General features: G+C 42.3%; 1 protein-coding gene across 1 annotated transcript; it reads right to left on the minus strand.

The window, feature by feature from the left end:
• Nucleotides 1-658: 658 nt before the first annotated feature.
• LOC138365009 (histidine-rich glycoprotein-like) lies at nt 659-1,552 on the minus strand. The gene has a single exon (XM_069325105.1). It carries the CDS (start codon nt 1,550-1,552, stop codon nt 659-661), a length of 894 nt encoding a protein of 297 aa, XP_069181206.1.
• Nucleotides 1,553-22,024: the final 20,472 nt, after the last annotated feature.

Raw genomic sequence — 22,024 nt, forward strand, 5'->3', positions numbered from 1 at the left:
AAGTCCCTAGAGCGACTAGCCTAATCTAGAAACTAGGAAAACTAGCTGAGGGAATCTAGATTCCCTCACAAATGGAAGTAACTACAAAAGGTTTATTGGCCCACATTTTCTCTTGCTGCTTCAATGTTGGTTCGGGGTCTTGAAGTGGGTAGAATATAGTTATGCGTTAATTTACGCATAACTATATTCTTAGATTACAAAGAAATCACAAAGGCGTGATCTATCAACCTCCCAATGAATTCAGTAAAGATACGGCAGTGTTAAGTGCTTGGGTTGAGGTGCTCAGTGCGGGGATAGATTGCTCAATTCTGGGAGGTGCTCAGTGCTGGGAAGTGCTCAGGGCTGGGAGGGCACAGTACTGTACTGGTAACTAGAGACACGGACTGTTTCTGGGACAGTTAACAGAGAGTCAATGGCTCTAATGGTCCCGAACGAGAGTTTTTCATCAGTCATATGACATCACGCACCATCCATCACATGGAACAATCAGACTGTGTTTGTCCCCATCGAACATTAATTGGGCCCCACGAGTCATTCGTCATATGTTTCCAGCAAATATTGGAACAAGAGTAGCAGGAAAACTGCACACAGCCAGTAACTAAAACTTATGACTTTTGGAATCAATATCTCGAGTTAGGAGTTTGATGTGATCTCTTGGTCACGTGTAATGTTGGTGTAGCTCTTTATGCCCAGAGCCTCCATGTATAGAGCCCTGGTGTATAGAGCATTCATGTACAGAGTCATGGTGTATAGAGCCTTCATGTATAGAGTCATTGTGTATAGAGCCTTCATGTACATAGTCATAGTGTATAGAGCCTCCATGTACAGAGTCATGGTATATAGAGCCTTCATGTATAGAGTTATGGTGTATAGAGCCTTCATGTACAGAGTCATGGTGTACAGAGCCTTCATGTATAGAGTTATGGTGTATAGAGCCTTCATGTATAGAGTCATGTTGTATAGAGCCTTCATGTACAGAGTCATGGTGTATAGAGCCTTCATGTACAGAGTCATGGTGTATAAAGCCTTCATATATAGAGTCATGGTGTATAAAGCCTTCATATATAGAGTCATGGTGTATAGAGCCTTCATGTACAGAGTCATGGTGTATAGAGCCTTCATGTACAGAGTCATGGTGTACAGAGCCTTCATGTATAGAGTTATGGTGTATAGAGCCTTCATGTATAGAGTCATGTTGTATAGAGCCTTCATGTACAGAGTCATGGTGTATAGAGTCTTCATGTACAGAGTCATGGTGTATAAAGCCTTCATATATAGAGTCATGGTGTATAAAGCCTTCATATATAGAGTCATGGTGTATAGAGCCTTCATGTACAGAGTCATGGTGTATAGAGCCTTCATGTATAGAGTCATGGTGTATAGAGCCTTCATGTATAGAGTCATTTTGTATAGAGCCTTCATGTATAGTCATGGTGTATAGAGCCTCCATGTACAGAGTCATGGTGTATAGAGCCCTCATGTACAGAGTCATGGTGTATGGAGCCCTCATGTACAGAGTCATGGTGTATAGAGCCTTCTTGTACAGAGTCATGGTGTATAGAGCCATCATGTATAGTCATGGTGTATAGAGCCATCATGTACAAAGTCATGGTGTATAGAGCCATCATGTATAGAGTCATAATGTATAGAGCATTCATGTACAGAGTCATGGTGTAAAGAGCCCTCATGTACAGAGTCATAGTGTATAGAGCCTCCATGTACAGTCATGGTGTATGGAGCCTCCATATACTGTCATGGTGTATATAGAGCCTTCATGTACAGTCATGGTGTGTGGAGCCTTCATGTACAGATTCATGGTGTATAGAGCCATCATGTACAGATTCATGGTGTATAGAGCCATCATGTATAGAGTCATGGTGTATAGAGTCATCATGTATAGAGTTATAGTGTATAAAGCCTCCATGTACAGAGTCATTGTGTATAGAGCCATCATGTATAGAGACATAGTGTCATCATGTATAGAGACATAGTGTCATCATGTATAGAGACATAGTGAGACATAGTGTCATAGTGTCATGTATAGAGACATAGTGTCATAGCCATCATGTATAGACTCATGGTGTATATAGAGCCTTCATGTACAGTCATGGTGTATAGAGCCATCATGTATAGTCATTGTGTATAGAGCCATCATGTACAGAGTCGTGGTGTATAGAGCCATCATATATAGAGTCATGGTGTATAGAGCCACCATGTACAGAGTCATGGTGTATGGAGCCTCCATGTACAGTCATGATGTATAGAGCCTCCATGTACAGAGTCATGGTGTATATAGAGCTTCATGTACAGTCATGGTGTATAGAGCCTTCATGTACAGAGTCACGGTGTATAGAGCCATCATGTATAGAGTCATAGTGTATAGAGCCTCAATGTACAGAGTCATGTTGTATATAGAGCCTCCATGTACAGTCATGGTGTATAGAGCCTTCATGTACAGAGTCGTGGTGTATAGAGCCATCATGTATAGAGTCATAGTGTATAGAGCGACCATGTACAGAATCATAATGTAAAGAGCCATCATGTATAGAGTCATAGTGTATAGAGCCTCCATGTACAGAGTCATGGTGTATATAGAGCCTTCATGTACCGTCATGGTGTATAGAGCCATCATGTATAGAGTCATGGTGTATAGAGCCTCCATGTATAGAGTCATGGTGTATAGAGTCATCACGTACAGAGTCGTGGTGTATAGAGCCGTCATATATAGAGTCATGGTGTATAGAGCCTACATATACAGAGTCATTGTGTATAGAGCCTCCATGTACAGAGTCATGGTGTATAGAGCCTTCATGTACAGTCATGGTGCATAGAGCCATCGTGTACAGAGTCATGGTGTATAGAGCCATCATGTATAGTCATGGTGTATAGAGCCATCATGTACAGAGTCATGGTGTATAGAGCCATCATGTATAGAGTCATTGTGTATAGGGCCTTCATGTACAGAGTCATAGTGTATAGAGCCTTCATGTACAGAGTCATGGTGCATAGAGCCTTCATGTATAGAGTCATGGTGTATAGATCCTTCATGTATAGTCATGGTGTATAGAGCCTCCATGTACAGAGTTATGGTGTATAGAGCCTCCATGTACAGAGTCATGGTGTATAGAGCCTTCTTGTACAGAGTCATGGTGTATAGAGCCCTCATGTACAGAGTCATGGTGTATGGAGCCTTCATGTAATGAGTCATGGTGTATAGAGCCTTCTTGAACAGAGTCATGGTGTATAGAGCCATCATGAATAGCCATAGTGTATAGAGCCATCATGTACAGAGTCATGGTGTATAGAGCCATCATGTATAGAGTCATGGTGTATAGAGCATTCATGTACAGAGTCATGATGTATTGAGCCCTCATGTACAGAGTCATAGTGTATAGAGCCTCCATGTACAGAGTCATGATGTATGGAGCCTCCATGTACAGAGTCATGGAGTATATAGAGCCTTCATGTACAGTCATGGTGTGTGGAGCCTTCATGTACAGATTCATGGTGTATAGAGCCATCATGTACAGATTCATGGTGTATAGAGCCATCATGTATAGAGTCATGGTGTATAGAGCCATCATGTATATAGTCATAGTGTATAGAGCCATCATGTATAGAGTCATAGTGTATATAGAGCCTTCATGTACAGTCATGGTGCATAGAGCCATTATGTATAGTCATTGTGTATAGAGCCATCGATCATGTACAGAATCGTGGTGTATAGAGCCATGTATAGAGTCATGGTGTATAGAGCCACCATGTACAGAGTCATGGTGTTTGGAGCCTCCATGTACAGTCATGGTCTATAGAGCCTCCATGTACAGAGTCATGGTGTATATAGAGCCTTCATGTACAGTCATGGTGTATAGAGCCTTCATGTACAGAGTCATGGTGTATAGAGCCATCATGTATAGAGTCATAGTGTATAGAGCCTCCATGTACAGAGTCATGTTGTATATAGAGCCTTCATGTACAGTCATGGTGTATAGAGCCTTCATGTACAGAGTCGTGGTGTATAGAGCCATCATGTATAGAGTCACAGTGTATAGAGCCTCCATGTACAGAGTCATAGTGTATAGAGCCATCATGTATAGAGTCATAGCGTATAGAGCCATCACGTACAGAGTCGTGGTGTATAGAGCCGTCATATATAGAGTCATGGTGTATAGAGCCTACACGTACAGAGTCATTGTGTATAGAGCCTCCATGTACAGAGTCATGGTGTATAGAGCCCTCATGTACAGAGTCATGGTGTATGGAGCCTTCATGTACAGAGTCATGGTGTATAGAGCCTTCTTGTACAGAGTCATGGTGTATAGAGCCATCATGCATAGTCATGGTGTATAGAGCCATCATGTACAAAGTCATGGTGTATAGAGCCATCATGTATAGAGTCATGGTGTATAGAGCATTCATGTACAGAGTCATGGTGTAAAGAGCCCTCATGTACAGAGTCATAGTGAATAGAGCCTCCATGTACAGTCATGGTGTATGGAGCCTCCATATACAGTCATGGTGTATATAGAGCCTTCATGTACAGTCATGGTGTGTGGAGCCTTCATGTACAGATTCATGGTGTATAGAGCCATCATGTACAGATTCATGGTGTATAGAGCCATCATGTATAGAGTCATGGTGTATAGAGTCATGGTGTATAGAGTCATCATGTATAGAGTTATAGTGTATAGAGCCTCCGTGTACAGAGTCATGGTGTATAGAGCCATCATGTATAGAGACATAGTGTATAGAGCCATCATGTATAGACTCATGGTGTATATAGAGCCTTCATGTACAGTCATGGTGTATAGAGCCATCATGTATAGTCATGGTGTATAGAGCCATCATGTACAGAGTCGTGGTGTATAGAGCCATCATATATAGAGTCATGGTGTATAGAGCCACCATGTACAGAGTCATGGTGTATGGAGCCTCCATGTACAGTCATGGTGTATAGAGCCTCCATGTACAGAGTCATGGTGTATATAGAGCTTCATGTACAGTCATGGTGTATAGAGCCTTCATGTACATAGTCATGGTGTATAGAGCCATCATGTATAGAGTCATAGTGTATAGAGCCTCCATGTACAGAGTCATGTTGTATATAGAGCCTTCATGTACAGTCATGGTGTATAGAGCCTTCATGTACAGAGTCGTGGTGTATAGAGCCATCATGTATAGAGTCATAGTGTATAGAGCCTCCATGTACAGAATCATAATGTAAAGATCCATCATGTATAGAGTCATAGTGTATAGAGCCTCCATGTACAGAGTCATGGTGTATATAGAGCCTTCATGTACAGTCATGGTGTATAGAGCCATCATGTATAGAGTCATGGTGTATAGAGCCTCCATGTATAGAGTCATGGTGTATAGAGTCATCACGTACAGAGTCGTGGTGTATAGAGCCGTCATATATAGAGTCATAGTGTATAGAGCCTACATGTACAGAGTCATTGTGTATAGAGCCTCCATGTACAGAGTCATGGTGTATAGAGCCTTCATGTACAGAGTCATGGTGTATAGAGCCATCGTGTACAGAGTCGTGGTGTATAGAACCATCATGTATAGAGTCATTGTGTATAGGGCCTTCATGTACAGAGTCATGGTGTATAGAGCCTTCATGTACAGAGTCATGGTGCATAGAGCCTTCATGTATAGAGTCATGGTGTTTAGATCCTTCATGTATAGTCATGGTGTATAGAGCCTCCATGTTCAGAGTTATGGTGTATAGAGCCTCCATGTACAGAGTCATGGTGTATAGAGCCTTCTTGTACAGAGTCATGGTGTATAGAGCCCTCATGTACAGAGTCATGGTGTATGGAGCCCTCATGTACAGAGTCATGGTGTATAGAGCCTTCTTGAACAGAGTCATGGTGTATAGAGCCATCAAGTATAGTCATGGTGTATAGAGCCATCATGTACAGAGTCGTGGTGTATAGAACCATCATGTATAGAGTCATTGTGTATAGGGCCTTCATGTACAGAGTCATGGTGTATAGAGCCTTCATGTACAGAGTCATGGTGCATAGAGCCTTCATGTATAGAGTCATGGTGTTTAGATCCTTCATGTATAGTCATGGTGTATAGAGCCTCCATGTTCAGAGTTATGGTGTATAGAGCCTCCATGTACAGAGTCATGGTGTATAGAGCCTTCTTGTACAGAGTCATGGTGTATAGAGCCCTCATGTACAGAGTCATGGTGTATGGAGCCCTCATGTACAGAGTCATGGTGTATAGAGCCTTCTTGAACAGAGTCATGGTGTATAGAGCCATCATGTATAGCCATAGTGTATAAAGCCATCATGTACAGAGTCATGGTGTATAGAGCCATCATGTATAGAGTCATTGTGTATAGAGCATTTATGTACAGAGTCATGGTGTATAAAGCCCTCATGTACAGAGTCATGGTGTATGGAGCCTCCATGTACAGAGTCATGGTGTATATAGAGCCTTCATGTACAGTCATGGTGTGTGGAGCCTTCATGTACAGATTCATGGTGTATAGAGCCATCATGTACAGATTCATGGTGTATAGAGCCATCATGTATAGAGTCATGGTGTATAGAGCCATCATGTATAGAGTCATAGTTTTTAGAGCCTCCATGTACAGAGACATGGTGTATAGAGCCATCATGTATAGAGTCATAGTGTATAGAGCCATCATGTATAGAGTCAAAGTGTATATAGAGCCTTCATGTACAGTCATAGTGTATAGAGCCATCATGTATAGTCATTGTGTATAGAGCCATCATGTACAGAGTCGTGGTGTATAGAGCCATCATGTATAGAGTCATGGTGTATAGAGCCACCATGTGCAGAGTCATGGTGTTTGGAGCCTCCATGTACTGTCATGGTCTATAGAGCCTCCATGTACAGAGTCATGGTGTATATAGAGCCTTCATGTACAGTCATGGTGTATAGAGCCTTCATGTACAGAGTCATGGTGTATAGAGCCTTCTTGTACAGAGTCATGGTGTATAGAGCCATCATGTATAGTCATGGTGTATAGAGCCATCATGTACAAAGTCATGGCGTATAGAGCCATCATGTATAGAGTCATGGTGTATAGAGCATTCATGTACAGAGTCATGGTGTAAAGAGCCCTCATGTACAGAGTCATAGTGTATAGAGCCTCCATGTACAGTCATGGTGTATGGAGCCTCCATATACAGTCATAGTGTATATAGAGCCTTCATGTACAGTCATGGTGTGTGGAGCCTTCATGTACAGATTCATGGTGTATAGAGCCATCATGTACAGATTCATGGTGTATAGAGCCATCATGTATAGAGTCATGGTGTATAGAGTCATAGTGTATAGAGTCATCATGTATAGAGTTATAGTGTATAGAGCCTCCATGTACAGAGTCATGGTGTATAGAGCCATCATGTATAGAGACATAGTGTATAGAGCCATCATGTATAGACTCATAGTGTATATAGAGCCTTCATGTACAGTCATAGTGTATAGAGCCATCATGTATAGTCATGGTGTATAGAGCCATCATGTACAGAGTCGTGGTGTATAGAGCCATCATATATAGAGTCATGGTGTATAGAGCCACCATGTACAGAGTCATGGTGTATGGAGCCTCCATGTACAGTCATGGTGTATAGAGCCTCCATGTACAGAGTCATGGTGTATATAGAGCTTCATGTACAGTCATGGTGTATAGAGCCTTCATGTACAGAGTCATGGTGTATAGAGCCATCATGTATAGAGTCATAGTGTATAGAGCCTCCATGTACAGAGTCATGTTGTATATAGAGCCTTCATGTACAGTCATGGTGTATAGAGCCTTCATGTACAGAGTCATGGTGTATAGAGCCATCATGTATAGAGTCATAGTGTATAGAGCCTCCATGTACAGAATCATAATGTAAAGAGCCATCATGTATAGAGTCATAGTGTATAGAGCCTTTATGTACAGAGTCATGGTGTATATAGAGCCTTCATGTACAGTCATGGTGTATAGAGCCATCATGTATAGAGTCATGATGTATAGAGCCTCTATGTATAGAGTCATGGTGTATAGAGTCATCACGTACAGAGTCGTGGTGTATAGAGCCGTCATATATAGAGTCATAGTGTATAGAGCCTACATGTACAGAGTCATTGTGTATAGAGCCTCCATGTACAGAGTCATGGTGTATAGAGCCTTCATGTACAGAGTCATGGTGCATAGAGCCATCGTGTACAGAGTCATGGTGTATAGAGCCATCATGTATAGTCATGGTGTATAGAGCCATCATGTACAGAGTCTTGATGTATAGAGCCATCATGTATAGAGTCATTGTGTATAGGGCCTTCATGTACAGAGTCATGGTGCATAGAGCCTTCATGTAAAGAGTCATGGTGTATAGATCCTTCATGTATTGTCATGGTGTATAGATCCTTCATGTATTGTCATGGTGTATAGAGCCTCCATGTACAGAGTTATGGTGTATAGAGCCTCCATGTACAGAGTCATGGTGTATAGAGCCTTCTTGTACAGAGTCATGGTGTATAGAGCCATCATGTATAGTCATAGTGTATAGAGCCATCATGTACAGAGTCATGGTGTATAGAGCCATCATGTATAGAGTCATGGTGTATAGAGCATTCATGTACAGAGTCATGGTGTATAGAGCCCTCATTTACAGAGTCATAGTGTATAGAGCCTCCATGTACAGAGTCATGGTGTATGGAGCCTCCATGTACAGAGTCATGGTGTATATAGAGCCTTCATGTACAGTCATGGTGTGTGGAGCCTTCATGTACAGATTCATGGTGTATAGAGCCATCATGTACAGATTCATGGTGTATAGAGCCATCATGTATAGAGTCATGGTGTATAGAGCCATCATGTATAGAGTCATAGTGTATAGAGCCTCCATGTACAGAGTCATGGTGTATAGAGCCATCATGTATAGAGTCATAGTGTATAGAGCCATCATGTATAGTCATAGTGTATATAGAGCCTTCATGTACAGTCATGGTGCAGAGAGCCATCATGTATAGTCATTGTGTATAGAGCCATCATGTACAGAGTCGTGGTGTTTAGAGCCATCATGTATAGAGTCATGGTGTATAGAGCCACTATGTACAGAGTCATGGTGTTTGGAGCCTCCATGTACAGTCATGGTCTATAGAGCCTCCATGTACAGAGTCATGGTGTATATAGAGCCTTCATGTACAGTCATGGTGTATAGAGCCTTCATGTACAGAGTCATGGTGTATAGAGCCATCATGTATAGAGTCATAGTGTATAGAGCCTCCATGTACTGAGTCATGTTGTATATAGAGCCTTCATGTACAGTCATGGTGTATAGAGCCTTCATGTACAGAGTCGTGGTGTATAGAGCCATCATGTATAGAGTCACAGTGTATAGAGCCTCCATGTACAGAGTCATGGTGTATAGAGCCATCATGTATAGAGTCATAGCGTATAGAGCCATCACGTACAGAGTCGTGGTGTATAGAGCCGTCATATATAGAGTCATGGTGTATAGAGCCTACACGTACAGAGTCATTGTGTATAGAGCCTCCATGTACATAGTCATGGTGTATAGAGCCCTCATGTACAGAGTCATGGTGTATGGAGCCTTCATGTACAGAGTCATGGTGTATAGAGCCTTCTTGTACAGATTCATGGTGTATAGAGCCATCATGTATAGTCATGGTGTATAGAGCCATCATGTACAAAGTCATGGTGTATAGAGCCATCATGTATAGAGTCATGGTGTATAGAGCATTCATGTACAGAATCATGGTGAAAAGAGCCCTCATGTACAGAGTCATAGTGTATAGAGCCTCCATGTACAGTCATGGTGTATGGAGCCTCCATATACAGTCATGGTGTATATAGAGCCTTCATGTACAGTCATGGTGTGTGGAGCCTTCATGTACAGATTCATGGTGTATAGAGCCATCATGTACAGATTCATGGTGTATAGAGCCATCATGTACAGATTCATGGTGTATAGAGTCATGGTGTATAAAGTCATCATGTATAGAGTTATAGTGTATAGAGTTATAGTGTATAGAGCCTCCATGTACAGAGTCATGGTGTATAGAGCCATCATGTATAGATACATAGTGTATAGAGCCATCATGTATAGACTCATGGTGTATATAGAGCCTTCATGTACAGTCATGGTGTATAGAGCCATCATGTATAGTCATGGTGTATAGAGCCATCATGTACAGAGTCGTGGTGTATAGAGCCATCATATATAGAGTCATGGTGTATAGAGCCACCATGTACAGAGTCATGGTGTATGGAGCCTCCATGTACAGTCATGGTGTATAGAGCCTCCATGTACAGAGTCATGGTGTATATAGAGCTTCATGTACAGTCATGGTGTATAGAGCCTTCATGTACAGAGTCATGGTGTATAGAGCCATCATGTATAGAGTCATAGTGTATAGAGCCTCCATGTACAGAATCATAATGTAAAGAGCCATCATGTATAGAGTCATAGTGTATAGAGCCTCCATGTACAAAGTCATTGTGTATAGAGCCTCCATGTACAGAGTCATGGTGTATAGAGTCATGGTGTATAGAGCCTTCATGTACAGAGTCATGGTGCATAGAGCCATCTTGTACAGAGTCATGGTGTATAGAGCCATCATGTATAGTCATGGTGTATAGAGCCATCATGTACAGAGTCGTGGTGTATAGAGCCATCATGTATATAGTCATTGTGTATAGGGCCTTCATGTACAGAGTCATGGTGTATAGAGCCTTCATGTACAGAGTCATGGTGCATAGAGCCTTCATGTAAAGAGTCATGGTGTATAGATCCTTCATGTATTGTCATGGTGTATAGAGCCTCCATGTACAGAGTTATGGTGTATAGAGCCTCCATGTACAGAGTCATGGTGTACAGAGCCTTCTTGTACAGAGTCATGGTGTATAGAGCCCTCATGTACAGAGTCATGGTGTATGGAGCCTTCATGTACAGAGTCATGGTGTATAGAGCCTTCTTGAACAGAGTCATGGTGTATAGAGCCATCATGTATAGTCATAGTGTATAGAGCCATCATGTACAGAGTCATGGTGTATAGAGCCATCATGTATAGAGTCATGGTGTATAGAGCATTCATGTACAGAGTCATGGTGTATAGAGCCCTCATTTACAGAGTCATAGTGTATAGAGCCTCCATGTACAGAGTCATGGTGTATGGAGCCTCCATGTACAGAGTCATGGTGTATATAGAGCCTTCATGTACAGTCATGGTGTGTGGAGCCTTCATGTACAGATTCATGGTGTATAGAGCCATCATGTACAGATTCATGGTGTATAGAGCCATCATGTATAGAGTCATGGTGTATAGAGCCATCATGTATAGAGTCATAGTGTATAGAGCCTCCATGTACAGAGTCATGGTGTATAGAGCCATCATGTATAGAGTCATAGTGTATAGAGCCATCATGTATAGTCATAGTGTATATAGAGCCTTCATGTACAGTCATGGTGCAGAGAGCCATCATGTATAGTCATTGTGTATAGAGCCATCATGTACAGAGTCGTGGTGTTTAGAGCCATCATGTATAGAGTCATGGTGTATAGAGCCACTATGTACAGAGTCATGGTGTTTGGAGCCTCCATGTACAGTCATGGTCTATAGAGCCTCCATGTACAGAGTCATGGTGTATATAGAGCCTTCATGTACAGTCATGGTGTATAGAGCCTTCATGTACAGAGTCATGGTGTATAGAGCCATCATGTATAGAGTCATAGTGTATAGAGCCTCCATGTACTGAGTCATGTTGTATATAGAGCCTTCATGTACAGTCATGGTGTATAGAGCCTTCATGTACAGAGTCGTGGTGTATAGAGCCATCATGTATAGAGTCACAGTGTATAGAGCCTCCATGTACAGAGTCATGGTGTATAGAGCCATCATGTATAGAGTCATAGCGTATAGAGCCATCACGTACAGAGTCGTGGTGTATAGAGCCGTCATATATAGAGTCATGGTGTATAGAGCCTACACGTACAGAGTCATTGTGTATAGAGCCTCCATGTTCATAGTCATGGTGTATAGAGCCCTCATGTACAGAGTCATGGTGTATGGAGCCTTCATGTACAGAGTCATGGTGTATAGAGCCTTCTTGTACAGATTCATGGTGTATAGAGCCATCATGTATAGTCATGGTGTATAGAGCCATCATGTACAAAGTCATGGTGTATAGAGCCATCATGTATAGAGTCATGGTGTATAGAGCATTCATGTACAGAATCATGGTGAAAAGAGCCCTCATGTACAGAGTCATAGTGTATAGAGCCTCCATGTACAGTCATGGTGTATGGAGCCTCCATATACAGTCATGGTGTATATAGAGCCTTCATGTACAGTCATGGTGTGTGGAGCCTTCATGTACAGATTCATGGTGTATAGAGCCATCATGTACAGATTCATGGTGTATAGAGCCATCATGTACAGATTCATGGTGTATAGAGTCATGGTGTATAAAGTCATCATGTATAGAGTTATAGTGTATAGAGTTATAGTGTATAGAGCCTCCATGTACAGAGTCATGGTGTATAGAGCCATCATGTATAGATACATAGTGTATAGAGCCATCATGTATAGACTCATGGTGTATATAGAGCCTTCATGTACAGTCATGGTGTATAGAGCCATCATGTATAGTCATGGTGTATAGAGCCATCATGTACAGAGTCGTGGTGTATAGAGCCATCATATATAGAGTCATGGTGTATAGAGCCACCATGTACAGAGTCATGGTGTATGGAGCCTCCATGTACAGTCATGGTGTATAGAGCCTCCATGTACAGAGTCATGGTGTATATAGAGCTTCATGTACAGTCATGGTGTATAGAGCCTTCATGTACAGAGTCATGGTGTATAGAGCCATCATGTATAGAGTCATAGTGTATAGAGCCTCCATGTACAGAATCATAATGTAAAGAGCCATCATGTATAGAGTCATAGTGTATAGAGCCTCCATGTACAGAGTCATGGTGTATATAGAGCCTTCATGTACAGTCATGGTGTATAGAGTCATCATGTATAGAGGCATGGTGTATAGAGCCTCCATGTATAGAGTCATGGTGTATAGAGTCATCACGTACAGAGTTGTGGTGTATAGAGCCGTCATATATAGAGTCATGGTGTATAGAGCCTACATGTACAGAGTCATTGTGTATAGAGCCTCCATGTACAGAGTCATGGTGTATAGAGCCTTCATGTACAGAGTCATGGTGTATAGAGCCATCGTGTACAAAGTCATGGTGTATAGAGCCATCATGTATAGTCATGGTGTATAGAGCCATCATGTACAGAGTCGTGGTGTATAGAGCCATCATGTATAGAGTCATTGTGTATAGGGCCTTCATGTACAGAGTCATGGTGTATAGAACCTTCATGTACAGAGTCATGGTGCATAGAGCCTTCATGTATAGAGTCATGGTGTATAGATCCTTCATGTATAGTCATGGTGTATAGAACCTTCATGTACAGAGTCATGGTGCATAGAGCCTTCATGTATAGAGTCATGGTGTATAGATCCTTCATGTATAGTCATGGTGTATAGAGCCTCCATGTACAGAGTTATGGTGTATAGAGCCTCCATGTACAGAGTCATGGTGTATAGAGCCTTCTTGTACAGATTCATGGTGTATAGAGCCATCATGTATAGTCATGGTGTATAGAGCTATCATGTACAAAGTCATGGTGTATAGAGCCATCATGTATAGAGTCATGGTGTATAGAGCATTCATGTACAGAATCATGGTGAAAAGAGCCCTCATGTACAGAGTCATAGTGTATAGAGCCTCCATGTACAGTCATGGTGTATGGAGCCTCCATATACAGTCATGGTGTATATAGAGCCTTCATGTACAGTCATGGTGTGTGGAGCCTTCATGTACAGATTCATGGTGTATAGAGCCATCATGTACAGATTCATGGTGTATAGAGCCATCATGTACAGATTCATGGTGTATAGAGTCATGGTGTATAAAGTCATCATGTATAGAGTTATACTGTATAGAGTTATAGTGTATAGAGCCTCCATGTACAGAGTCATGGTGTATAGAGCCATCATGTATAGATACATAGTGTATAGAGCCATCATGTATAGACTCATGGTGTATATAGAGCCTTCATGTACAGTCATGGTGTATAGAGCCATCATGTATAGTCATGGTGTATAGAGCCATCATGTACAGAGTCGTGGTGTATAGAGCCATCATATATAGAGTCATGGTGTATAGAGCCACCATGTACAGAGTCATGGTGTATGGAGCCTCCATGTACAGTCATGGTGTATAGAGCCTCCATGTACAGAGTCATGGTGTATATAGAGCTTCATGTACAGTCATGGTGTATAGAGCCTTCATGTACAGAGTCATGGTGTATAGAGCCATCATGTATAGAGTCATAGTGTATAGAGCCTCCATGTACAGAATCATAATGTAAAGAGCCATCATGTATAGAGTCATAGTGTATAGAGCCTCCATGTACAGAGTCATGGTGTATATAGAGCCTTCATGTACAGTCATGGTGTATAGAGTCATCATGTATAGAGGCATGGTGTATAGAGCCTCCATGTATAGAGTCATGGTGTATAGTCATCACGTACAGAGTCGTGGTGTATAGAGCCGTCATATATAGAGTCATGGTGTATAGAGCCTACATGTACAGAGTCATTGTGTATAGAGCCTCCATGTACAGAGTCATGGTGTATAGAGCCTTCATGTACAGAGTCATGGTGTATAGAGCCATCGTGTACAAAGTCATGGTGTATAGAGCCATCATGTATAGTCATGGTGTATAGAGCCATCATGTACAGAGTCGTGGTGTATAGAGCCATCATGTATAGAGTCATTGTGTATAGGGCCTTCATGTACAGAGTCATGGTTTATAGAACCTTCATGTACAGAGTCATGGTGCATAGAGCCTTCATGTATAGAGTCATGGTGTATAGATCCTTCATGTATAGTCATGGTGTATAGAACCTTCATGTACAGAGTCATGGTGCATAGAGCCTTCATGTATAGAGTCATGGTGTATAGATCCTTCATGTATAGTCATGGTGTATAGAGCCTCCATGTACAGAGTTATGGTGTATAGAGCCTCCATGTACAGAGTCATGGTGTATAGAGCCTTCTTGTACAGAGTCATGGTGTATAGAGCCCTCATGTACGGAGTCATGGTGTATGGAGCCTTCATGTACAGAGTCATGGTGTATAGAGCCTTCTTGAACAGAGTCATGGTGTATAGAGCCATCATGTATAGCCATAGTGTATAGAGCCATCATGTACAGAGTCATGGTGTATAGAGCCATCATGTATAGAGTCATGGTGTATAGAGCATTCATGTACAGAGTCATGGTGTATAGAGCCCTCATGTACAGAGTCATAGTGTATAGAGCCTCCATGTACAGTCATGGTGTATGGAGCCTCCATGTACAGAGTCATGGTGTATATAGAGCCTTCATGTACAGTCATGGTGTGTGGAGGACCTAAACCTAAACCTACCTACCTAGGAGGACCTACCTACCTTAGGAGGACCTACCTAAACGCGGACCATATCCAAAAGAAGCACTTCCACGTCGTACCACTAGGTACGGAGGGGACGGTTTGGACACACCCTGATTCGACGCCGGTCAGCCAGCCAATCATGGTATTATTCGTAGATTCTTGGGGAGCATAATGAATGTAACTATGAATAGAACACAAATCTGGTAAGACACTCCCACGTTACAAAGTAAAAGTTAATTATGTATCCATCTCGATGCAATATTTAATCAACAGGCACAAATCAACTGAAGTCTTAGCAATGGCAGCTTACCACATCACTTTGTCACAAACCGTATTTAAACGGAAACGATTACTGAACAAGAACACAACAGAACTCTCAACAATTCCAATTCCAGTTACAGCACTAAACAAAGAACAGCGGGGAGCCCACAGTAGAGCGATGGGACCAAAGTTGTACACCTCAACACTGTGCATGACTCAGTTCAACACTAGCACAGTGCATGGTTCAAAATAGCATAACACAGTTTACGGCTCAACACATCACGTGCCTATCACAACGTCTAACATTCATTTATAACATTTATATAAAGTTATATGCAGTCCACAATAAAGAGCAATAGTGTACCTCAACGCTGGCCACAACATGATATTAATGGTACACATATACAAGAACACTATACACAGCACAGCCCGCAGGAGTTTTAACACATAGTATTATATATACATGTACCTTCAGACAAGGCAGGCACATGTCTGTAAGTGGGAGGACCTAAGTGATTTAGGCCCCTGTAACCAGCAGCTTTGCTCTCATCCTGTGAGCTGTTGCTGTTGCCCTCTGCCAACAGCCTCTTCTGTCTCTATGACAGCTTCTGCCTTGTTGTTGTCATAATATTCTTCTCTGTGTCTTGTATTGTATATTGGGGGATCACAATCCTCTTCCCATCCGCTGTCAGAGTCCCAAATATAGTGCTTATGTTTCCATTTGTTCCCCGATTTACTAGTTCCGGACACTTACATTTCCTCTTTATTAGGAGTGTCACTCCCCCTCCCTGTCTCTGTGTCCTTTCTTTCCTTATTAATTGACATCCTCCCTGGACAATTTACATTATTGTGAAAAATCCGAGATCATATCGCTGTGTACTCACCTAGTTGTGCTTGCGGGGGTTGAGCTCTGGCTCCTTGATCCTTGCTCCTTGCTCCTTGGTGTGTGTGTGTGTGTGTGTACTCACCTAGTTGTGCTTGCGGGGGTTGAGCTCTGGCTCTTTGGTCCCGCCTCTCAACTGTCAATCAACAGGTGTACAGGTTCCTGAGCCTATTGGGCTCTATCATATCTACACTTAAAACTGTGTATGGAGTCAGCCTCCACCACATCACTTCCTAATGCATTCCATTTGTCAACCACTCTGACACTAAAAAAGTTCTTTCTAATATCTCTGTGGCTCATTTGGGCACTCAGTTTCCACCTGTGTCCCCTTGTGCATGTGCCCCTTGTGTTAAACAGCCTGTCTTTATTAACCCTGTCAATTCCCTTGAGGATCTTAAATGTGGTGATCATGTCCCTCCTAACTCTTCTCTCTTCCAATGAAGTGAGGTTTAATTCCCGTAGTCTCTCCTCGTAGCTCATACCTCTCAGCTCGGGTACTAGTCTGGTGGCAAACCTTTGAACCTTTTCCATTTTAGTCTTATGCTTGACTAGATATGGACTCCATGCTGGTGCCGCATACTCCAGGATTGGTCTGACATATGTGGTATATAATGTTCTGAAAGATTCCTTACACAAGTTTCTAAAGGCCGTTCTTATGTTAGCCAACCTGGCATATGCTGCTGCTGTTATCCTCTTGATATGAGCATCAGGGGACAGGTCTGGCGTGATATCAACCCCCAGGTCTTTCTCTCTCGGACTCTTGAAGTATTTCATCTCCCAAGTGATACCTTGTATCTGGTCTCCTGCTTCCTTCCCCTATCTTCATTACATTACATTTGCTTGGATTAAACTCTAACAGCCATTTGTTCGACCATTTCTGCAGCTATTCGAGGTCTTCTTGAAGCCTCGAGCTGTCCTCTTCTGTCTTAATCCTTCTCATAATTTTGGCGTCGTCAGCAAACATTGAGAGGAATGAGTCTATACCCTCTGGGAGATCATTTACGTATATCAGAAACAGGATAGGTCCAAGTACAGAGCCCTGTAGGACTCCACTGGTGACTTCACGCCAGTCTGAGGTCTCACCCCTCACTGTAACTCTCTGCTTCCTATTGTTTAGGTACTCCCTTATCCACTGGAGCGCCCTACCAGTTACTCCTGCCTGTTTCTCTAGCTTATGCATCAACCTTTTATGGGGTACTGTGTCAAAGGCTTTCCGACAGTCCAAAAAAATGCAGTCCGCCCACCCTTCTCTTTCTTGTTTAATCTTTGTCACCTGATCGTAGAATTCTATCAATCCTGTAAGGCAAGATTTACCCTCCCTGAACCCATGTTGATGGGTTGTCACGAAGTCTCTTCTCTCCAGATGTGTTACTAGGTTTTTTCTCACAATCTTCTTCATCACCTTGCATGGTATACAAGTTAAGGACACTGGCCTGTAGTTCAGTGCCTCTTGTCTGTCACCCTTTTTGTATATTGGTACTACATTAGCAGTCTTCCATATTTCTGGTAGGTCCCCCGTTTCCAGTGACCTACTATACACTATGGAGAGTGGTAGGCAAAGTGCTCCTGCACACACTTTCAATACCCATGGCGAGATTCCATCCGGCCCAACAGCTTTTCTCACATCCAGCTCCAATAGGTGCTTCTTGACCTCATCTCTTGTAATTTCGAACCTATCCAAGGTCACCTGGTTTACTGCCACCTCTTCTAGCGCCGCGACATCTCCCTGTTCTATTGTAAAGACCTTGTTGTAATCCACAAGTTAGTAGGAATTATTAGCTAGAGGATCATTACTACAACACTTAACGAATGATGATTGGAAGTACATGTAAGTAGACAGACTATGGATCACATATCTAAGAAAGGTCAATGGATTAAGACCGAAGCTGTTTAGCCAAATTAATAATTCCTGGAAAGAGGAATTATTCTTCGTCAGGCTTCTAGGATCAAGGTTACCGCTCTAGGGATAAGGTTAATAGGATTATACCTTCCTTGAGAGGCTGGGTGAAATGTTTGAGGCCATGGCTGACTGGAGTCAGTCTTGTTGTGGGAGTTGAACGGGTAAGTCCTCCGAGGTCTCCGTTTGTGGCAGCAGCGAAGTGTAGCAGACAGCTATGCGAGAGCCTGTTGTGATCTTAGTGACCAAGTTAAGTCTGCAGTATGTGAGTATTGAATGTAAGACTAACCGGGTGTGGAGCGTTGTAGTAATCATTCCGTATTAGGGACTTAGGCGGAAGTTACGAGTGTGTGTGGTGATCACGGAGGTCAAGTGGTCTATGGGTATTGGAAGTGTATTGACCTAATAGAGTATGTTAATATGTATTTATTTGTCAGAGTCTATTCTTTGTAATTAAATGACAAAACCCGACGGCCTTTAAATACCTTCCATAAGTTCATTCATTGTGTTCCAGTACAAACCGAGTGGTACGCCTCAAGGGTCTGGTGTGTGTAGGAGTATAGGTGGTAGTAACGGTTGCTGAGGCAAGGTGTTATGTGTTGTGTAATCACTGTGTTCGGAATGAACCGGGGTTCAGCGTCACAACAACCTCCTGGAACCTTTTGTTGAGTTCTTCACACACCTCTTTGTCATTCTCTGTGTACCTGTCCTCGCCCACCCTAAGTTTCATCACCTGTTCCTTCACTGTTGTCTTCCTCCTGATGTGACTGTGTAGTAGCTTGGGTTCGGTCTTGGCTTTATTAGCTATATCATTTTCATACCTTTTCTCAGCTGCTCTTCTCACACTGACATACTCGTTCCTGGTTCTCTGGTATCTCTCTCTACTTTCTGGTGTTCTGTTATTATGGAAGTTCCTCCATGCCTTTTGTTTTGCTCCTTTGCTTTCATACATTCCTTATTAAACCACGGATTCTTCCTTTGCTTCTCTGTTTTTTCCTGTCGGGCTGGGACAAACCTGCTTACAGCCTCCTGACATTTTTGGGTGACATAGTCCATCATGTCTTGTACGGACTTGGTTCCGAGTTCTGTGTCCCAATGTATATCCCATAGGAATTTATTCATTTCCTCAGTTTCCCTTTCGGTACGCCAGCCCTTTGGTTCCCAGTTCTTTTTTGGGGGTGATAATTCCCAGCTCAACCAGGTACTCAAAGCTCAATACACTGTGATCACTCATTCTCAAGGGGGCTTCCAACTTAACTTCCCTTATATCCGACTCATTTAGGGTAAATATCAGATCAAGCAAGGCTGGTTCATCCCCTCCTCTCATTCTTGTCGGTCCCTTAACGTGTTGACTTAGAAAGTTTCTTGTTGCCACATCCAGCAGCTTAGCTCTCCATGTGTCTGGGTCTCCATGTGGGTCTCTGTTCCCCCAATCTATCTTCCCATGGTTGAAGTCTCCCATGATTAGAAGTCTGGATCCGTTCCTGCTAGCCACAGAAGCTGCTCTCTCTATTATATTGATGGTGGCCAAGTTGTTTCTATCATATTCCTGTCTGGGTCTTCTGTCATTTGGTGGGGGGTTATATATGACTACTATTATAATTTTCTGTCCTCCAGATGCTATGGTGCCTGAAATGTAGTCACTGAAACCTTCACAGTTCTGAATTACCATCTCTTCGAAACTCCAACCTTCTCTTAGGAGCACAGCTACACCACCTCCTCCTCTCCCTTCTCTCTCTTTCCTCACTACATAGTAGCCCTGTGGAAACACTGCGTTTGTTATGATTTTCGTTAACTTTGTTTCTGTGAGTGCTATTATGTCTGGGTTTTCTTCTAGTGCCCATTCTCCAAGTTCACTTGTTTTATTTGAAATCCCATCTATGTTAGTGTACATCGCCTTGAAGCTCACTTTCTTCTGTTCATTTTCATGTCCCTTTCTTGGCAAGCATTCTGCTGGTGTGGGAAGCTGTTCCGTGGGTGAGAGGATCTGTGAGGTGGTTTGCAGGGTCTCAGAGGATTTTGGGGTTGGGGGTGGGGTTGAAGGGAAGGGGGGACAGGTAGGGTGTGGGTTAAGGAGGTAGGGGGGACATGGAGGATACGCAGTGAGGGGGGAGGAGGGATAGGGAGGGTATGGGATGAAGGGGGAGGGGGGACAGTGGGAAAAAGGTGGGAGGGGGGACATGATGGGAATGGGGAAGGGGTTTCAGGGTCAGAATGGGGTGGGGGGGGGGGAGGGAGGGTTGGGTGGGGGCAGGTAGGGTGAGGGGAAGGGAGGGTTTCTATGCAGAGGGGGGTGGTGGTGTGCCCCCCCTCTGGTGTTGCTGGGATGCTGGTTTTGGGTTCTCCTCTTGTCTCTGGGACTGTTGTGTTGAGGGCTGTGATTTCCTGGTTTGCTCCTCTCTCCCTGCGCTTCCTCCTTGCCTCTGCTGCCCTGGCTCTCTCCTCCTTCGTCCTCTCCTGTGTGTGTGTGTGTGTGTGTGTGTGTGTGTGTGTGTGTGTGTGTGTGTGTGTGTGTGTGTGTGTGTTTGCGTATGTTTGTATGTACTCACCTTGTTGTATTCACCTAGTTGTTCTTGCGTGAGTTGAGCTGCGATTCTTTGGTCCCGCCTTTCAGCTGTTAGTCTACTGGTGCACAAGTTCCTGTTCTTATTGAGCACAATCATATCTACATTTGAAACTGTGTATGGAGTCAGCTTCCACCACTTCACTGCCTAGTGTATTCAATTTGTTAACTTTTCTGACACTAAAAACGTTCTTTCTAATGCCTCTGTGGCTCATTTTGGAACTCAGCTTCCACCTGTGTCCTCTTGTGCGATTTCCAGCAGTATTAACTAATCCGTCCTAATCTTCTGCATCAATTCCCCGGAGAATTTTGTGTGTGTGGTGATCATGTCATAAGAACATAAGAATGTTAGAATAAAGGTAAAAGGCCTATCCCAGCAAACAATTTTAGGTTGCCACAACATATCTGGAAAGTATTTGAAAGGATTGGAAACGTTTGTTTTATCGTATCAGATACGATATTGTGTGTGGACTTAAATAGGTTTCCAAAACTTATAACCAAGACATATGTATCTAACACTAATTTGAGATGTTGTGGCAACTTTACACTCCTAACATGAGTCATTCATAATCCATTCATACACCAATATGAATCTCTTGTGAAAGGTTTGAGCCTTATGTGAACCCTTTTCACATCTTTGTGTTTAAAGTTAAATTTCTTGAAATTAAATTATATTATTTTATATTATATTATATTATTTTTATTATATTTTATTTTATAATGTATTATTATTTTTCTTATATTTTTTTATACTATATATTTGTTTTCAATTTAAATATTAAAACCAATTTAAGGGTAAAAAAATCAAATAATTTATATTTCTTTTATTATTTACTAACAAATCAGCAAAAATACAAAAACATATGACCTAATAATAATATATTTATATATGACCTAATAAATAATATATTTATATATAA

The sequence above is a fragment of the Procambarus clarkii genome, chromosome 15 (genome assembly GCF_040958095.1).
Source record: "Procambarus clarkii isolate CNS0578487 chromosome 15, FALCON_Pclarkii_2.0, whole genome shotgun sequence".
NCBI lineage: Eukaryota > Metazoa > Arthropoda > Malacostraca > Decapoda > Cambaridae > Procambarus > Procambarus clarkii.

Excerpts from the sequence above, each read along its gene's own strand:
- LOC138365009 (XM_069325105.1), bottom strand. The coding sequence starts at position 1,552 with ATGACTCTGTACAAGAAGGCTCTATACACCATGACTCTGTACATGAGG.